This window comes from Stegostoma tigrinum, chromosome 31 (genome assembly GCF_030684315.1).
Source record: "Stegostoma tigrinum isolate sSteTig4 chromosome 31, sSteTig4.hap1, whole genome shotgun sequence".
In the NCBI taxonomy this organism is placed as follows: Eukaryota; Metazoa; Chordata; class Chondrichthyes; order Orectolobiformes; family Stegostomatidae; genus Stegostoma; species Stegostoma tigrinum.
Window position 1 is genome coordinate 14294002 of NC_081384.1, and position 21163 is coordinate 14315164.

At 46.5% G+C, this 21163-nt stretch overlaps 1 protein-coding gene across 3 annotated transcripts in view; it reads right to left on the bottom strand.

The window, feature by feature from the left end:
• ghdc (GH3 domain containing) overlaps positions 1-21163 on the bottom strand; it is a 60638-nt gene that overhangs the window by 16425 nt on the left and 23050 nt on the right. For all 3 annotated transcript variants that reach the window (XM_059638872.1, XM_059638870.1, XM_059638871.1), the window contains exons 3-4: positions 16981-17593; positions 8775-8964 (exon numbers count right to left, since the gene is read on the bottom strand). In XM_059638872.1, coding sequence (XP_059494855.1) covers positions 8775-8964; positions 16981-17593 — 803 coding nt within the window. The remainder of the gene's footprint in view (positions 1-8774; positions 8965-16980; positions 17594-21163) is intronic.

Genomic DNA, 21163 nt, shown 5'->3' on the forward strand with positions numbered 1-21163 from the left:
CCGGACCAGATTTGTCCTCGGCTGCTTTGGGAAACGAGAAATGCAATTGCTTTGCCACTCGGGAAGATCTTTGCATCCTCGCTCTCCACTGGAGTTGTACCTGAGGACTGGAGAGAGGCAAATGTAATTCCTCTCTTCAAGAAAGGAAATAGGGAAATCCCCGGCAATTACAGACCAGTAAGTCTCACGTCTGTCGTCTGCAAGGTGTTAGAAAGGATTCTGAGGGATAAGATTTATGACCATCTGGAAGAGCATGGCTTGATTAAATGCAGTCAACACGGCTTTGTGAGGGGCAGGTCATGCGTCACAAACCTTATCGAGTTCTTTGAGGATGTGACTAGAAAAGTTGATGAGGGTTGAGCTGTGGATGTGGTGTATATGGACTTCAGCAAGGCATTTGATAAGGTTCCCCATGGTAGGCTCATTCAGAAGGTCAGGAAGAATGGGATACAGGGGAACTTAGCTGTCTGGATACAGAATTGGCTGGCCAACAGAAGACAGCGAGTGGTAGTAGAAGGAAAATATTCTGCTTGGAAGTCAGTGGTGAGTGGTGTTCCACAGGGCTCTGTCCTTGGGCCTCTACTGTTTGTAATTTTTATTAATGACTTGGATGAGGGGATTGAAGGATGGGTCAGCAAGTTGGCAGACGACACAAAGGTCGGAGGTGTCGTTGACAGTATAGAGGGCTGTTGTAGGCTGCAGCGGGACATTGACAGGATGCAGAGATGGGCTGAGAGGTGGCAGATGGAGTTCAACCTGGATAAATGCGAGCTGATGCATTTTGGAAGGTCAAATTTGAAAGCTGAGTACAGGATTAAGGATAGGATTCTTGGCAGTGTGGAGGAACAGAGGGATCTTGGTGTGCAGATACATAGATCCCTTAAAATGGCCACCCAAGTGGACAGGGTTGTTAAGAAAGCATACGGTGTTTTGGCTTTCATTAACCGGGGGATTGAGTTTAAGAGACGTGAGATCTTGTTGCAGCTCTATAAAACTTTGGTTAGACCGCACTTGGAATACTGCATCCAGTTCTGGTCGCCCTATTATAGGAAAGATGTGGATGCTTTGGAGACGGTTCAGAGGAGGTTTACCAGGATGCTGCCTGGACTGGAGGGCTTATCTTATGAAGAGAGGTTGACTGAGCTTGGACCTTTTTTCATTGGAGAAGAGGAGGAGGAGAGGGGGGCCTAATTGAGGTATACAAGATAAGGAGAGGCATAGATAGAGTTGATAGCCAGAGACTATTTCCCAGGGCAGAAATGGCTAGCACGAGGGGTCATAGTTTTAAGCTGGTTGGAGGAAAGTATAGAGGGGATGTCAGAGGCGGGTTCTTTACACAGAGAGTTGTGAGAGCATGGAATGCGTTGCCAGCAGCAGTTGTGGAAGCAAGGTCATTGGGGACATTTAAGAGACTGCTGGACATGCATATGGTCACAGAAATTTGAGAGTGCATACATAAGGATCAATGGTCGGCACAACATCGTGGGCTGAAGGGCCTGTTCTGTGCTGTACTGTTCTATGTTCTATGTTCTAAAAAAATTAATTGGCTAATGGAATATTAGCCTTTACTCGAAGAGGTCTAAAAAACAAAAAGAGATACAGGTTTTTCTGCATTTAGACAAAATTCTGATTGAACTATAGCTTGGCATACTGTCTTCAGCTCATCATATGAAGGCTTTGTGAAATTTGAAACTCCCTTCTTAAAAGCTGCAGAGTTTGGCTAGGTTGGAAATGCCAACAGTAAAATTAATGGAATTTTGTTAGGCAACGATATGGAACCAGGGCAGCATGGTGGCTCATTGGTTAGTGCTGCTGCTTCACAGTGCCAGGGGCCTGGGTTCAATTCCACCCTCAAGCGACTGTCTGCGTGGAGTTTGCACATGCTCCGCATGCTTGCGTGGGTTTCCTCCGGGTGCTCTGGTTCCGTCCCACAGTCCAAAGATGTGCCTGTTAGGTGGATCGACCATGCTAAATTGTCCGCATTGTTCAGGGATGTGTGGATGGGTCTGCGTGGAATGCTTTGACAGTCGGTGTGGACTTGTTGGGCTGAAGGACCTGTTTTCACACTGTAGGGATACTATGATGAGAAATAGAGTTAAGTGCAGAATGCCACTTCCTCAGTGCTTGGAAGTTAGAAGCAGCGGCATTTGGAAGAGACTTTGGAGACCAGGTATAGAAATCATTAAAATCTCAAGAATAGGTGCAGAAAATATCCACAAGGCTAGTAAGGTTAGTGGTCTTAGAGGACTCAGATACAAGGTGGTCATGGTTTAACTATACAAACCACAAACCACACATCAGGTACTGAGATATTCTGAGCACCACACCTTTAGGAAAGGTTATACTGCCCTCAAAGCAAGCAGATTGTATGTAGATTTACCAGAACACTTCAAATCTACAGTTTGAATTATGGGGCAAAATTTCACAAACCCAGCTTGTGTCCCCCGGCTTTAGAAAAATAAGTGGAACTTGATTAAAATTTTCAAGCCACTAAGGAAACAGAAACACAGGAAAGTAACAGCAGTAAGCCATTCAGCCCTTCGAACATGCTCCACCATTCAATACAATCATGGCCGGTCTTTTGCCTCAGTGCATTCTCCCACGCTGCCCCATATCATTGATATCTTTAGCATCTAGAAAACTATGCATTTATTTCTTAAATATATTCAGTGACTTGTCGTCCACACCTTGTAGGAAAGAGAATTCCACAGATTCAACATCAAGTAAAGACATTTCTCCTCATCTCAGTCCGAAATGGTGTATCTTGTATCTGTGACAGTGAGGTTATTTGTTCCAGAATCATACAGCCCAGACAGATAGATTCATCTTCCCTGCATCCAATCTGCTCAGCACTGTCACAGGTTTCGGTTTCAATCCCCGAGATCCCTTATCATTTTTCTACACTCCAGTGGACACAAGCTCAGTTGACCCAATTTCCCGACAATCCTGCCATCCCAGGAATTAGACTGGTGACTCTTTCTGCAGTCTCCCTCCGGCAAGTGTAATCTTGCTGAGGTAAGGGGACCAAAACTACACAATACTCCAGGCTCTGTCTCACCAAGGCCCTGTATAACTGAAGCAAGTCTTCCTTGCTGCTGTACTCAAAGTCTCTTGCACTGAAGGGCAACATATCACCTGTCTTCCTGACTGCTTGCTGCATCTGTACGCCTGCTTTACCAGTGCACAAGAACACCCAGGTCTCTTCATGCATCAACATTTTGTACATCGCTGTTACACTGTTTCTGCCATATATTTGCCTACTGACTCAACTTGACTAACTTACCTTAGTATCTCTTTACATCCTTCCCACCACTGTCAATCCCACATAAAGAGAAACTGTTTCCTGATGGAGAATCAAGGACAAGGAGGCATAATCTAAAAACTACAACAAGGCTTCTCAGGAGTGAAATTAGGAAACTCTTTTTGAGTGGAGAAAGTCGGGAACTTTCTTCCTCGAATAATAAACTGTTCATTGTAAATTCAATGTTGATCGTTTTTTACTGACCAAAAGTATTAATGAATATAAGACTATGTGGAAATAATTGAAGATTAGGCATGATCTAACTGAACGACTAACCAGTTTGAGAGATTAGATCAGAAATAATGGGAACTGCAGATGTTGGAGAATCCAAGATAACAAAGTGTGGAGCTGGATAAACACAGCAGGCCAAGCAGTGTCTCAGGAGCACAAAAGCTGACGTTTCGGGCCGAGAACCTTCATCAGAGAGGGGGATGGGGAGATCCCTATTTATTCCAGAACCCTCTCCGCATCCCCATTTTCTGATGAAGGGTCTAGGCCCGAAATGTCAGCTTTTGTGCTCCTGAGATGCTGCTTGGCCTGCTGTGTTCATCCAGCATTACACTTTGTTATCTGAGAGATTAGATATTCTACTTTTGTTCCTACATCAAGTGAGTAGTTTCACAAATTAAATACAATGTTAAGCATAAGATTTTTGGAAATCACATTCAGCATTTTTGGTCAGAATTTCCCCCAACCAGACCTGTTTGAAGGGGAAGCATAATTGGGTAGGAGAGAAGAATACAGTTTCCAAATGGTGGGTTAAAGTTTTACATTCTCAGAATCTTTCAGACATGTCTGTTTTCGTGAACATTCGTGGCGCACTGGAATTACGCTCATGGCTGTAAATTGGTGCTCACAAAATAGAGTATCTATAAGTGGCCTGCACTTCTTTCAAGCTCAGGTGGCTATAAATGTCTTCAGTTGCTTGGCTTCTTCATAATCAAAGGCATTTCTTTACACAAATATTGACAGCGTGAGGGCTGAAACCTCACCATGTTGATCAGCGAGTGTGAAATCCTAATCACGTAGTCCAGCTCAATGGTTTCAATACAGAAGATGCCATACTGGCTGCTGACAGCAAACCTGAACATAAAACATAGAAAAGGCCAAACACCAAAACGGTCTTAATTATAAAGGCAGGGTTTTGTGTTTGTGTCCTTGTTACACGCAAGCCTTTGGTGTGAAGCAGTCTGATGTCCACATTCTCCTGTTGTAATGAAAGATCAGTAACCTGAGGGCACACACGCAGCTGGATGCTGCAGATCCTTTCAAGTGTGAACTTTGTAATTGTGCGAGAGGCAGTGACACTGTGTTACCAGTAGTGCCACACTAGTAGCTGCCATGAAGTGACAGACACTTGGCCTTTTGTGTGGCAGTCCTCTGCAGGGACAAGCTTATAAAGCTAACTCAGATTCACAAGAGAATAAAACATTGAGTTAACAGCGGTATATACCCTGGCAGAGCGCGGCAGATTATTCACCCTCTTGCAGCACTGGAGCCAGGTTCTCATGAACTGCTCTGAGCCACAGTACTCAGCCGACACCTCTGCCCAGGCTGCCGTCATGAGCCAGGAGAGCCTCTGGTTGTCATCTCTAGGGAAAAGAATCTCCTTCCTTCCTATGACAAACTTGAGGAACACCTAGATAATAAAATGTGAGGCTGGATGAACACAGCAGGCCCAGCAGCATCTCAGGAGCACAAAAGCTGACGTTTCGGGCCTACACCCTTCATCAGAGAGGGGGATGGGGTGAGGGTTCTGGAATAAATAGGGAGAGAGGGGGAGGCGGACCGAAGATGGAGAGAAAAGAAGATAGGTGGAGAGGAGAGTATAGGTGGGGAGGTAGGGAGGGGATAGGTCGGTCCAGGGAAGACAGACAGGTCAAGGAGGTGGGATGAGGTTAGTAGGTAGGAGATGGAGGTGCGGCTTGGGGTGGGAGGAAGGGATGGGTGAGAGGAAGAACAGGTTAGGGAGGCAGAGACAGGTTGGACTGGTTTTGGGATGCAGTGGGTGGAGGGGAAGAGCTGGGCTGGTTGTGTGGTGCAGTGGGTGGAGGGGAAGAGCTGGGCTGGTTGTGTGGTGCAGTGGGGGGAGGAGACGAACTGGGCTGGTTTTGGGATGCGGTGGGGGAAGGGGAGATTTTGAAGCTGGTGAAATCCACATTGATACCATTGGGCTGCAGGGTTCCCAAGCGGAATATGAGTTGCTGTTCCTGCAACCTTCGGGTGGCATCATTGTGGCACTGCAGGAGGCCCAGGATGGACATGTCATCTAAAGAATGGGAGGGGGAGTTGAAATGGTTTGCGACTGGGAGGTGCAGTTGTTTATTGCGAACCAAGCGGAGGTGTTCTGCAAAGCGGTCCCCAAGCCTCCGCTTGGTTTCCCCAATGTAGAGGTAGCCACACCGGGTACAATGAATGCAGTATACCACATTGGTAGATGTGCAGGTGGACCTCTGCTTAATATGGAAAGTCATCTTGGGGCCTGGGATAGGGGTGAGGGAGGTGGTGTGGGGGAAAGTGTAGCATTTCCTGCGGTTGCAGGGGAAGGTGCCGGGTATGGTGGGGTTGGAGGGCAGTGTGGAGCGAACAAGGGAGTCACGGAGAGAGTGGTCTCTCCGGAAAGCAGACAGGGGTGGGGATGGCATAATGTCTTGGGTGGTGGGGTCGGATTGTAGATGGCAGAAGTGTCGGAGGATGACGTGTTGTATCCGGAGGTTGGTGGGGTGGTGTGTGAGAACGAGGGGGATCCTCTTTCAGCGGTTGTGGTGGGGGCGGGGTGTGAGGGATGTGTTGCGGGAAATGTGGGAGACACGGTCAAGGGCGTTCTCGACCACTGTGGGGGGAAAGTTGCGGTCCTTGAAGAACTTGGACATCTGGGATGTGCGGGAGTGGAATGCCTCATCGTGGGAGCAGATGCGGCAGAGGCGGAGGAATTGGGAATAGGGGATGGAATTTTTGCAGGAGGGTGGGTGGGAGGAGGTGTATTCTAGGTAGTTGAGGGAGTCGGTGGACTTGAAATGGACATCAGTTACAAGCTGGTTGCCTGAGATGGAGACTGAGAGGTCCAGGAAGGTGAAGGATGCGTTGGAGATGGTCCAGGTGAACTGAAGGTTGGGGTGGAAGGTGTTGGTGAAGTGGATGAACTGTTCGAGCTCCTCTGGGGAGCAAGAGGCGGCACCGATACAGTCATCAATGTAACGGAGGAAGAGGTGGGGTTTGGGGCCTGTGTAGGTGCAGAAGAGGGACTGTTCCACGTAACCTACAAAGAGGCAGGCATAGCTGGGGCCCATGCGCGTGCCCATGGGAACCACTTTGTCTGTAGGAAGTGGGAGGAATTGAAAGAGGCATTCCACTCCCGCACATCCCAGATGTCCAAATTCTCAAGGACCGCAACTTTCCCCCCACAGTGGTTGAGAACGCCCTTGACCGTGTCTCCCGCACTTCCCGCAACACATCCCTCACACCCCGCCCCCACCACAACCGCCCAAAGAGGACCCCCCCTCATTCTCACACACCACCCCACCAACCTCCGGAAACAACACATCATCCTCCGACACTTCCGCCATCTACAATCCGACCCCACCACCCAAGACATTTTTCCATCCCCACCCTTGTCTGCTTTCCAGAGGGACCACTCTCTCCGTGACTCCCTTATTCGCTCCACACTGCCCTCCAACCCCACCACACCTGGCACCTTCCCCTGCAACCGCAGGAAATGCTACACTTGCCCCCACACCTCCTCCCTCACCCCTATCCCAGGCCCCAAGATGACTTTCCACATTAAGCAGAGGTTCACCTGCACATCTGCCAATGTGGTATACTGCATCCACTCTACCCGGTGTGTCTGCCTCTACATTGGGGAAACCAAGCGGAGGCTTGGGGACCACTTTGCAGAACACCTCCGCTCGGTTCGCATAAACAACTGCACCTCCCAGTCGCAAACCATTTCCACTCCCCCTCCCATTCTTTAGATGACATGTCCATCATGGGCCTCCTGCAGTGCCACAATGATGCCACCCGAAGGTTGCAGGAACAGCAACTCATATTCCGCTTGGGAACCCTGCAGCCCAATGGTATCAATGTGGACTTCACCAGCTTCAAAATCTCCCCTTCCCCCACCGCATCCCAAAACCAGCCCAGTTCGTCTCCTCCACCCACTGCACCACACAACCAGCCCAGCTCTTCCCCTCCACCCACTGCATCCCAAAACCAGTCCAACCTGTCTCTGCCTCCCTAACCTGTTCTTTCTCTCACCCATCCCTTCCTCCCACCCCAAGCCGCACCTCCATCTCCTACCTACTAACCTCATCCCACCTGCTTGACCTGTCCGTCTTCCCTGGACTGACCTATCCCCTCCCTACCTCCCCACCTATACTCTCCTCTCCACCTATCTTCTTTTCTCTCCATCTTCGGTCCACCTTCCCCTCTCTCCCTATTTATTCCAGAACCCTCACCCCATCCCCCTCTCTGATGAAGGGTCTAGGCCCGAAACGTCAGCTTTTGTGCTCCTGAGATGCTGCTGGGCCTGCTGTGTTCATCCAGCCTCACATTTTATTATCTTGGATTCTCCAGCATCTGCAGTTCCCTTTATCATTGAGGAACACCTAGAAGGCTGTGGTTTTCAACTGCTGTTCCACTGCACACCAGGTATAAAAGTGTGTTATTCTGTACTGGGCAGTTACCAGGCTCCAGGCAGAAATAAGGAGCACAGAAACTCGTGGCTTACAGCAACCCAGCAGATCAGTTTTTATTCTGTATTTGCGTAGTCGGTAAAAGGACAAAGCCGTTTTGAACAAGCCTGCAACCTGGCTAATGACTTACCAGTGCTCTTGTGACTCACCTCTTAAAAGGACACTGTCTGAAATTAACATACACCAATGATAATACATAATATCGGCTGTGTAACTTTCAGGAAGCAGCAGCACTTTCCCTGAGCACCAAAGCTGCGTCTGCACTTCCAATCTCCTGTGGAACCTCCATGTCTCTCATTAAAGGATGTATCTGCTGATACCAGGCACCCCTACTGACTAGTCATGCACGTATCTGCAGAGCCATACGTGTGTAGACTTCAGATACCACAGATGTGCAGAGACTCAGCACTGAGCATGTGTGGACATTCACATCAAGTCAACTGGGAAAAACAAAGTGGGTGTGCCATGGAATTTTTGCCTCATTGAAGCATGGCTTGATACTGGGAAGAGTGGGAACCATTGCTGTCAGGGGGCTTTGCTTAAATGCAGTGTACTTTTCTACCTGGTTCCTGATATCTCCATGGCTGGGCTGGGGAGATGAGAAGAGATTGAATTACCAGCAACATTTATAAACAGGTTTCAGGCATTTTTAAACATTTTGCCTCGGATACCATATAGACAACACAAAAATACAGAATGGAAAGACTTGTAAGGGCAAATGAAAAAAAAATGAGTTAGTGTTTGTCATTTATGTATTTTTTAAGTAAAATCAAAATCTGTACCTGTACAAACCAGAAGCATTTGTGATTACCAGTTCATACAACTCGTTTTCCTTCACTTCATCCAGGAACAGAGTTTGTGGCTGTTCTTCACTGCAGAGATCAACAGGAATAAATTCAAAAAACATCGAGTGTGGACATAAGAGGTAATGCCGTTTTTCTTTCCCTGGCCATAGGTTCACACCAATAAGTCCTAAGAAAACAGACAGAAACAATAGATCACAAACACTGAAGGTGGTTATTTGGCCCATCATGACCATGTGCTACCAACAACTGAGCCAGAACCACTCCCATACCTTTCCTCTGTAGTCCTCAAAATATTTTCTGTGTCTCTAATTGGCCAATCCCCTTTAGAAAAAGGGTGAATATGCTCTCAGGCTGTCAGGCAGTCCACTCTAGATTTAAGCTGTTACAGACAAAATATACTGGAGTCTTTTTTTTCAAAACAGTGCTACTTGCATCCTTGAGCTAGGTCAATGAAACTCCAAAATAAAACCTATTCAATGATTCCAGTTAGAAAATGTCTGAGAATCAGACATCATGAGAATCAGAGAATTGGGCCCTAGTCCTGTAGCCTGTTGACACTTATGTGGAGAAGGGTAAAGACTTGGAGAGGCTGTAGATGGCTCCCTACAAACTTTAGCTCAGCGTGAATCAAGATTTGACAGAAGAATATTGAAGCTGGATTAGTCCATGTCGGTTTCTTTAAGATTGAAGATGTGCCTTTGGGTCATCAACAATTGTGCACAATGATTTACATGGGAACACTACGACCCACAGGCTCCCCACCAAATCATGCACTTCCTGACTTGGAAATATATTAGCATTCCTGGGTCAAAATCCTGGAATGCCCTCCCTAACAGCACCCCGAAGGTTGTTCACCGAAGTAGCTCACCACTACTTTCTTCATAGAGATAATGGGAACTGCAGATGCTGGAGAATTCCAAGATAATAAAACGTGAGGCTGGATGAACACAGCAGGCCAAGCAGCATCTCAGGAGCACAAAAGCTGACGTTTCGGGCCTAGACCCTTCATCAGAGAGGGGGATGAGGAGAGGGAACTGGAATAAATAGGGAGAGAGGGGGAGGCGGACCGAAGATGGAGAGTAAAGAAGATAGGTGGAGAGAGTATAGGTGGGGAGGTACGCAGGGGATAGGTCAGTCCAGGGAAGACGGACAGGTCAAGGAGGTGGGATGAGGTTAGTAGGTAGCTGGGGGTGCGGCTTGGGGTGGGAGGAAGGGATGGGTGAGAGGAAGAACCGGTTAGGGAGGCAGAGACAGGTTGGACTGGTTTTGGGATGCAGTGGGTGGGGGGGAAGAGCTGGGCTGGTTGTGTGGTGCAGTGGGGGGAGGGGACGAACTGGGCTGGTTTAGGGATGCAGTAGGGGAAGGGGAGATTTTGAAACTGGTGAAGTCCACATTGATACCATATGGCTGCAGGGTTCCCAGGCGGAATATGAGTTGCTGTTCCTGCAACCTTCGGGTGGCATCATTGTGGCAGTGCAGGAGGCCCATGATGGACATGTCATCTAAAGAATGGGAGGGGGAGTGGAAATGGTTTGCAACTACTTTCTTCATGGCTGTTGGGGAGATATAATTAATTAATGCTGGCCAAACCAACACTACCCAAACTCCATGAGCAAATTTTAAACAAAAAAAAACTGCCTGACCAACACCCTAAGTCAACCGTTCCAGGTCAATGGCAGGAATACAGGCAGACCTGAGGCTAATGTTGAGGTTTTCAATTAATACAAGAAGTAACTGTATTGCTGAAAAGAAAGGGCACGCTGTTGAAGTTTTTGCTCGTGTCCTCATCAGGACAGATGCAAGAATGCCAAATTTCAAAGGGAAGCAAGCAAAAAAGATGCTGACTGGCAAATGGTGAACAGCTCACAACCAGAACTACAGTGAAAGTCCTATATAATTTGAATCAACACACTGCAAATTTGCTTATTGCACAGGGTATCCTGCTCCCAAATGAGGCTGATCATACAACCCCAACCCAACTAACCTTTTGGACCTAATTCAATCCCTATCTCAACTCAGATTTACCCGCTGGCTTTGACTCCCACTACGCATTTTTGCTCTTGCACAGGACCAGTCTGTAGTTGAGCTAAAGAGCAGTCTCAACTTCATGGACAACAATATCTGCGTTATTGGTGATAATGGGAACTGCAGATGCTGGAGAATCCAAGATAATAAAATGTGAGGCTGGATGAACACAGCAGGCCCAGCAGCATCTCAGGAGCACAAAAGCTGATGTTTCGGGCCTAGACCCTTCATCAGATGAAGGGTCTAGGCCCGAAACGTCAGCTTTTGTGCTCCTGAGATGCTGCTGGGCCTGCCGTGTTCATCCAGCCTCACATTTTAATATCTGCGTTATATCAGGTTTCCACTGCATATGAACAATAGAGCATGGAAACTAGTTACTGGGACTAATCAAGCGTTTTGGTATTTACCTGCCACAGAAACAACGCAGAACGCTAGTGGTGAGGATTCAGTCTTCACTTCCCTGCCCCTACAATGTTATCTCTTATTACAGAATTTCATCTGCCCGAAACAATTCCAGAATCTGTCATGCTCACGCTGCAGCGACCCCAGGGGAAAAGTTACACAAAGTAGTGCTAATAAGTTGCTTGGCTTATTTAACTCTTTCAGGCAGATTCTTCATGATGTGGGAAACAGGACTGAGCGCGTATGAAAGGGAAAAAATAACCAGCTGTTACCATGAAAAGACACTAGGAAATCACTTAAAATAGCAAGGATCAGTTACCAGAACCTGGCATTAACGCAACCTAACATGTAACATTGCTTTGACTGTAAGATTATGAAGTTTATTTATTACTAGCTAGTTTTCTTTGATGGGATAATCACCAAAATTACAAAATAAACGTGTCCAAACAAAATTACAACTTCCAGATCTCTCACCGCAACAAGAGTCACGTCACTCTAATGGGTTATGAAAATTCAAAACATGCTCGGTTTTAAATTTTAAAACAATGAATGTTACAACAAGAGAACACATGAAGGTTACACTGTTATGTTGGGTCACAATCCAAACAATTATTCGTGGAAATACGATTACTTCCACTGGAGTTTCCCAAAACTTTGAGAGTCAGACATGAGGCGAAATAAAAGTGAGCTCATCGACACTGCTTGGTGAATTCTTAAAGTCTTGGAGATCTACAGCACAGAAAAAAAGGCCCTTCAAACAATCGCACCCAGGCTGGTCAACAACTACCATCTAATTATTCTAATTCCATTTCCCAGCACTTGACCCATAGCCTCGTATGTCTTGGCATTGCAAGTACGCGTTAAGTATTATGAGAGTTTTTATCTCTACCACCCTTGTCAGTAGACAGTTCCAGATTCTCAGCACCCTCTGTGTGAAAACGTTTTCCCTCTCATCTTCTCTAAACCTTCAGGCCCTTATCTTAAATCTATGCTGCCTGGTCACTGATCTCTCTAGCAAGGGAAAAGTTCCTTCTTGTCGACTATATCAATGCCCCACATAATTTTATACATCTCAATCAAGACCCTTCTCAATCTCCTCTGATCCAAGGAAAACAAACCCAGTCTCACCAATCTCACTTCATGACTGAAACTCTCCCGCCCAGGCAACATCTTTGTAAGTCTCAGAGATAGTAAGAACTGCAGATGCTGGTGTCTGAGATAACACACTGTGGAGCTAGAGGAACACAGCAGGCCAAGCAGAATCAAAGGACGAAAGTTGATGTTTTGGGAAGGACACTTCAGCAGGAAAGTTGACATCCCTTTGGCGGGGTCCCAACCCGAAACTTCAACTTTCCTGCTCCTCTGGTGCTGCCTGACCTGCTGTGTTCCTCCAGCTCCACACTGTTTTCTTTAGAAATACTCTCTGCACCCTCTCTAGTGCTATCACATCCTTCCTATAATGTGGATTATATGTCAATTATCCAGAACAGCACACAGTACTCTGGGGCTGTGACCTAATTTATACCGATCCAGAATAACCTCCCTGCTCTTAAACTCTATGCCTCACCTTCGTGTTAGACCCTCCTTCAAATCCACTTCTAATCGGACTTTCGGTGGCCAATTATAATGTTTCCATCCTAGATTTGGCATTCATTTCTCCTGGTGCATTTTAAAATGACTTGTGATGTTTTTCTACAAAAAGCACTGCTTTGTAAAATGGGAGTCCTGTTTAACCAATTTATTGGAATTCTTTAAAGGAGCAACATGCACCACTGGTAAATTGGAGCCCATTGACCTAGCGTACTTGGATTTCTAGAAGGCATTTAACAAGTATCTACGAAAAAGGTTTGTGCTCAATGTAGGAGCTCATGGTGTAGTGGGTGACATACTTGCACAGATATAAGATTGGCTTGTAGAGAACAAGGGTGCGTACAGAAATGGTCTCTGTCCAGCTGGCTAGGATGTAACAAGTGCGATCCTGCAAGAGTATGTGGTGGGCTCTCAACCTGTTACAATTCATATCAATGACTTAGGCAGTGGGACTGAAGGTATGGTGGCTAAAGACGCAGATGCTACACAGATAGGTAGGAAACAGTTGTGAGGATCACGTAGTAAGGGTACAATACATACAGGTGGACAAAAATCTGGCAGATGGTGTATAACATGGGAAACTGTAAAAGTATTCACTTTGGCAAGAAAGATAAAAATGCAGAGCTTTAGAATTCCAAAGTCGCTAAGGAATCCGGATGTTCTCAGCCTTGAGTCACAAATGTTAGTGTGCAGTTCCAGCAAATAACCAGGAAGACCAATGGATTGGAAAGAAAAGAAGGTAGGTGGAGCGAAGAGTATAGGTGGGGAGGTAGGGAGGGGATAGGTCAGTCCAGGGAAGACGGACAGGTCAAGGAGGTGGGATGAGGTTAGTAGGTAGGAGATGGGGGTGCGGCTTGGGGTGGGAGGAAGGGATGGGTGAGAGGAAGAACAGGTTAGGGAGGCAGAGACAGGTTGGACTGGTTTTGGGATGCAGTGGGTGGAGGGGAAGAGCTGAGCTGGTTGTGTGGTGCAGTGGGGGGAGGGGACGAACTGGGCTGGTTTAGGGATGCGGTGGGGGAAGGGGAGATTTTGAAGCTCGAGAAGTCCACATTGATACCATTAGGCTGCAGGGTTCCCAAGCGGAATATGAGTTGGTGTTCCTGCAACCTTCGGGTGGCATCATTGTGGCACTGCAGGAGGCCCATGATGCACATGTCATCTAAAGAATGGGAGGGGGAGTGGAAATGGTTTGCGACTGGGAGGTGCAGGGGAAGGTGCTGGGTGTGGTGGGGTTGGAGGGCAGTGTGGAGCCAACAAGGGAGTCACGGAGAGGGTGGTCTCTCCAGAAAGCAGACAGGGGTGGGGATGGAAAAATGTCTTGGGTGGTGGAGTCGGATTGTAAATGGCGGAAGTGTCGGAGGATGATGCGTTGTATACGGAGGTTGGTGGGGTGGTGTGTGAGAACGAGGGGGATCCTCTTGGGGCGGTTGTGGCGGGGGCGGGGTGTGAGGGATGTGTTGCGGGAAATACGGGAGACGCGGTCAAGGGCGTTCTCGATCACTGTGGGGGGAAAGTTGCGGTCCTTGAAGAACTTGGACATCTGGGATGTGCGGGAGTGGAATGTCTTATCGTGGGAGCAGATGCGGCGGAGGCGGAGGAATTGGGAATAGGGGATGGAATTTTTGCAGGAGGGTGGGTGGGAGGAGGTGTATTCTAGGTAGCTTTGGGAGTCGGTGGGCTTGAAATGGACATCAGTTACAAGCTGGTTGCCTGAGATGGAGACTGAGAGATCCAGGAAGGTGAGGGATGTGCTGGAGATGGCCCAGGTGAACTGAAGGTTGGGGTGGAAGGTGTTGGTGAAGTGGATGAACTGTTCGAGCTCCTCTGGGGAGCAAGAGGCGGTGCCGATACAGTCATCAATGTAACGGAGGAAGAGGTGGGGTTTGGGGCCTGTGTAGGTGCGGAAGAGGGACTGTTCCACGTAACCTACAAAGAGACAGGCATAGCTGGGGCCCATGCGGGTGCCCTTGGCCACACCCTTAGTCTGTAAGAAGTGGGAGGAGTCGAAAGAGAAGTTGTTGAGGGTGAGGACGAGTTCGGCTAGGCGGAGGAGGATGTGGAACAGTCCCTCTTCCGCACCTACACAGACCCCAAACCCCACCTCTTCCTCCATTACATTGATGACTGTATCGGCGCCGCCTCTTGCTCCCCAGAGGAACTCGAACAGTTCATCCACTTCACCAACACCTTCCACCCCTCCACACTGCCCTCCAACCCCACCACACCCGGCACCTTCCCCTGCAACTGCAGGAAATGCTACACTTGCCCCCACACCTCCTCCCTCACCCCTATCCCAGGCCCCAAGATGACATTCCACATTAAGCAGAGGTTCATCTGCACATCTGCCAATGTGGTATACTGCATCCACTGTACCCAGTGTGGGTTCCTCTACATCGGGGAAACCAAGCGGAGGCTTGGGGACCGCTTTGCAGAACACCTCCACTCGGTTCGCAACAAACAACTGCACCTCCCAGTTGCAAACCAGTTCCACTCCCCCTCCCATTCTTTAGATGACATGAGCAACATGGGCCTCCTGCAGTGCCACAATGATGCCACCCGAAGGTTGCAGGAACAGCAACTCATATTCCGCTTGGGAACCCTGCAGCCTAATGGTATCAATGTGGACTTCTCGAGCTTCAAAATCTCCCCTTCCCTCACCGCATCCCTAAACCAGCCCAGTTCGTCTCCTCCCCCCACTGCACCACACAACCAGCCCAGCTCTTCCCCTCCACCCACTGCATCCCAAAACCAGTCCAACCTGTCTCTGCCTCCCTAACCTGTTCTTCCTCCCACCCTTCCCTTCCTCCCACCCCAAGCCGCACCCCCATCTCCTACCTACTAACCTCATCTCACCTCCTTAACCTGTCCGTCTTCCCTGGACTGACCTATCCCCTCCCTACCTCCCCACCGATACTCTTCGCTCCACCTACCTTCTTTTCTCTCCATCTTCGGTCCGCCTCCCCCTCTCTCCCTATTTATTCCAGAACACTCACCCCATCCCCCTCTCTGATGAAGGGTCTAGGCCCGAAACGTCAGCTTTTGTGCTCCTGAGATGCTGCTTGGCCTGCTGTGTTCATCCAGCCTCACATTTTATTATCTTGGATTCTCCAGCATCTGCAGTTCCCATTATCTCTCAGACCAATGGATTGCTGCTTTTATTATGAGAGGAATTGAACATAAAAGCCAGGATACTTTGCTTCAGTTATACAGGGCATTGGTGAAATCACATCTCAAAGCCAGGTGTGTTTGCGCAGTTTTGGTCATCTTGGATAGAAATACACTACAAGTAATTCACAGCAGGTTTATGTAATGATTCTTGGAGTGAGCAGGTTGTCTCATGAGGTAAAATCGAACAGGTTGGATTTGTTCTCACTGGAATTCAGAAGAGCGAGGGGTGATGAGATTGAAGTTTATAAGATTCTGAGCGGTCTTGACAAGGTGGATGTGGAAAAGGATGTTTCCTCTTGAGGGAGAGTCCAGAATCGCAAAAATTATTTTAAAATTAGGAGTCATTCTTTTAGGACAGAAATGAGAACTGTTTTTCTCTTGAGGGTGATGCAACTTTAGAACTGTCTGCCTTAGGACGTAGAGGAGATGGGGCCAATGAATATTTTTAAGGACAAAGTGTGTAGATTTTTGTTCGGCAAAGGAATTGAAGATTATCAGGAATAGATGGGAACGTCGAATTATTAATGCAAACACTTCAGCCAGGATCTTAATGAATGGTGTAACAGGACTGAAGGCTTATGTGGTCTATTTCTCCCCCTAATTCTTAGGTTTGTAAGTTTGTAACAGCTAAATAGATGAATAACAGTAAACTACAACAGATGCTGGAGACATGAAATAAAAGCAGGAAGTGCTGGAGAATCTCAGTAGGTCTGGCAACATCCATGGACAGAGAACAGAGTTAACAGTTTCAGTCCAATATGACTCTGTGTTGGAAACATGCATACAAGTTTCGAAAGACATATCAGGCTTGAAGCATTAACTCTGTTTCTTTCTCCACAGAGACTGGAAGACTTGCTGAGTTTCTCGCAGCACTTTCTGCTTTCATATCTGAGATTGCTGGAGTTGGGAAGGAGGGTGTTGCACTTGCTTGAATAGGAAGGAAAATAAATGCAGAGAAGCAGGTGAGCTAACATCGTCAGGGGATGAGCATCATTACCTTCAGTGGCTGCATAAACTGGAGAGTAAATAGGGACCCCTTGACAGTAGAAGCATTTCAGGTGACTTCCATACAATTCATGTGAGCCAGAATCCACAGAAAGCACCAAGTTAAGGTGGGGCCACACTCGACGGGCAATCCCGCGAAATCCAATCTCAAACTCTGCAGCCAACTCGGAGGCCCTTTGAGGGTCAGGCTTTAACCGAGCCTCAAGCTTCAGGCGAACATCACCAGTAATCTTCAGCTTGGGATTGACTTGACCCAGCCTAATGTCCTCAATCAGCTGCTCCCACTTGTTCTGCAACAGAGCAAAACTGTGATAAACTGTGGAAGCAAAGTGTGCCTCCAGCATTCCCAAGGTTCTATCTTTCAGGGCGAAAAGTAGGTGAACGTACAATGCCTCGGGTTCAGTCGCAATTTCAAATCCAGCCGCTGGTGTTGAATACATTGTCAACTTGAGCATGGATGTCATGAGAGAGGGCAAATTGGAGCCAATTGGAATTCCTGATTCCGATTTTGTCCAGTCAGGGGAATAATAAAAAGCTGCAGTCCACTGTAAATTTCTAGTCCGTGGGTAGACATCAAGCATTGAATGAAAGACCACTCCAAAGGCCTGTAATGAAAGGGGAAGAAAAAGCAGTTTCAGTTGGTATTCAAACAAATCAGTGGCACCAAACTGGTTTAAAATACTGGAGCAACTGCAGCAAATGCAGGCATTCTGGCCAGTTCTGAGTCTTGTTCTTATTCATTCATGGGATGAGGGTATCGCTGCCCCAGCGGGCAATTAAGAAGCAATGGTATGGCTGAGGGTCTGGAGTCATAAGTAGGCCAAATTGGGTAAGCCCCTCCCTAAAGGGCACGAGTGAACCAAATGGGTTTTTACTGATAATTGACAATAGTTTCATGGTCATCATTAGACTCCTAATTCTAGATATTTATTGAATTCAAATTCCATCATCTGCTAGGCATGATCAAACCTGGGTCCCTAGAACATGATGTGAGTCTGTGGATTAACAATCCAGTGATAATGCTACTAGGGTCATTGCTTCTGCCCATCCCAACCGTAATTACTGAATGGCTCGCTCAGCCATTTTGCTCTGTTCACATATGTAATGTGGGTATCACTGGCAAGGCTAGCATTTGTCACTCATCCCTAGTTGCCCTTGAACTGACTGCATCTGATATGGCCTAGACAACCAATGAAGGTTTATTGCTACGGGTCAGGAGCCATATTCCCTGGAATTTTTTTTCTTTTTCTGCTGCAAGGATCTCCGAGATCGGAGGGCAGCAGGGGCTTCTGAAAGTGGAAGTCAACGTGCGGCCAACAATCAGTGTGTATGAAACCTCTGAGCAGCCGCATAACTTAGAGGGAATATTGGTCTTGCAACATATGTATGTCAGATCAGGTAAGAACAGCAGATTTCCTTCCCCAAGGGATGTTAGTGAACCAGATTTTGGTTTTTGTTAACAGCAATCAGGAATGGTTACGTGGCCACCATATTTTAAAACTCCACATGTTTCAATTCAAATTTCACCATCTGCCATGCTGGGACTCAAATCAATGTCCCCAGAACATGAGCCTGGGTCTCTGAATTACTAAGACTAGTGATTATATCACAACTACATCTCCAGAGGTCACATTGTGGTCACAGTCAATCACACGCCTGAGGGTCTGGAGTTACATTCAGGTCAGATCAGAAGGATGACAGATTTCTTTCCCTCAAGGGCATTAATGAATCAGTTCTGGTTGTCCTGCTCGATGAAGGATATGATTGAACTGGAGAGTGTTCAGAAAAGATTTACCAAGATGTGGCCGGGTATGGAAGGTTTGGGTTATAAAGAAAGGCTGGATAGCCTAGGATATTTTCTTCTGAAGTGTAGGAGGTTGAGATATGACCTCTAGGATGGGGGATTTCAAGACAATGGGGCATATTTTTAAGGTGACAGGAGAGAGATTTTAAAAAAAGAAATGCTTGAAATTTTTACACAAAGGGTGATTTGCGTGTGGAATGAACTTCCTGGCTGGATGCGGGCACACAATTACAACATTTCAAAGATGCTTGGATAAGTACATGAATAGGAAGGGATTGGAGGGATATGGGCCAGGAACAGGCATATGGAATAGTTTAGTTTCAAATTATGTTCAGCATGGACTGTTGGGCTGAAGGGTCCGTTTCCATGCTGTTATGACTCTATGACTAGATTGGCTTTTCTGACAATTGATGACAGCTGTTAAAATCTCTATCACTGGGACTTGCTCAGTGGATCCATTGGCAGTCCCTCATAGACAAGGATAAGTCTCTTCCATGTTGAGAGTGAGTCCATTGGTGGCCGTACAGACCAACACAACTTCATACGCTCTGCTTCAACAGATTATTAGTCCAATAACATTACCACCACACAAACATTAACCCCTCATATACAGTTAATTTCCATAGAACATATATTAGCATTTTAATGATTGGAACTAATTTGTCTTTGAAAACATATTCAAAGTGGACATTCAAGTTGTATAAGTCACATTCAAATGGTCTAGTAAGCACCATCGCTGTTCTAGCTGACCTGCAAGAATTGAATCATTATGAAATCTTTTTCAACATTTCTACCAGTTAAAAATGACTTATAAACTGAATGCAATGAACGCCTACTGACATGATTGATATGAGAGCTGTACTGCTGAATTGGAACTACTCTCGTCAGACCAGCTCATGAACAGGATAATAAATCATAACCTACTGCTCTTAATGTATTATTAATTTCTCCAGTGAGATTTTATATTATTAATATAAAATATAATCAATAATTCCCTCACATGTAACAGTCTTTCATAACTTTTCCAATATTCTATGGCTACGCTTTGTTGAATCCATCACTTATTAAAAAGCCCATAGGTTAACTGCAGTTATTGCAAGAGTCTGCTATTGTGCTTTGCTCCAAGTGCACATATTTCATTCCCATCAACGAGTGTGTGATTCACAGTTAAAATGTCAGGATTAACTGCATTAAAAAGCATTCTGTGTCAGCAAACTCCATGATAGTTCACATTGTGCTTACAACTACTGCCTGATCTCCACCCTTCCTTTCCTCTTCATCATCCTTCAATACGCTATTGTCTCCCAAATCCATGCTCATCTCTCCCAGAATTCCAGTGTGGATTTCTCCCATTAAGTTTCCATCCCTGCCATAGTAAGCTACTGAGACAGTTCTTAGCAAAGTTACAATTGATATGCAATGTGAAGTTGAATAATGTACACTGTTATTCTTTGTCATGTCTACTAGCCATTCGCACACTTGACCACAGAATCCCTCATTAACATTCCACCATCATCCATTTGGTTGGTATGGCACATGCCTGCTTCCATTCTTAAGTGCTGATTGGTCAATAGAGAATCATGAGCCATGGCTTTACCGTCCACCCTCACACACTTATGCATTTGGTACCAAACAGATATCCACATCATCACTATTTCCCACAGTAACATCACATGACTGCAACTCAGCTGCTGCTGAAACCCTCATCACTAGTCTCTGTTCCCTCTGTACCTTACTATTCCCACTTACTTCTTGCTGACCTCCAATCTTTCACTGTACTTGAGTTCATGAAAACTTCCTAGACTTAAGCTGATTCCTGTGCCTACTGATCTACAGTAGCTCCCAGTTAAGCAACAGATCAGTTTTAAGATGCTTCGTCCGTGTTTACAAACTCCTCTATGGGCTTGCCCCTCACCCCTTCTCCTCTTTCATCTGTGCCAACCCAATCTCCTTTGAGATACTGGCACTCCTTTCATTCTGGTCTCTTGAGCATCCCCAATTTTAACTGTTCCGAGTTCAACAACTGAGCCTTCATTGACCAAAGCCTTAAGCCCAGATTCCTTCCTGGAATCTCAAACATTTTCTATCTCAGTTCTTTCTTTACAATACTCCATGAAACCTAGTTTTTTGACCAAGTTCTTAGCAGTCTGTCCCAATGTCAATTTTTGCATTATAAAGCTCCTCAAGATGCTTTATGTGAAAGAGACCGTACAAGTACCAGTCTGCTGATTCCAAAATGGTCTCATCAGCCACTTCCAGGCTTACTGAAGAGAATCATTGTTGTCTATAAGGGATAGAAAATAGTAATCATAATGATAAATAAGAGTTATTGCTGCATTAACATTTCAAGCAACATGCCCAGAAGATAGTG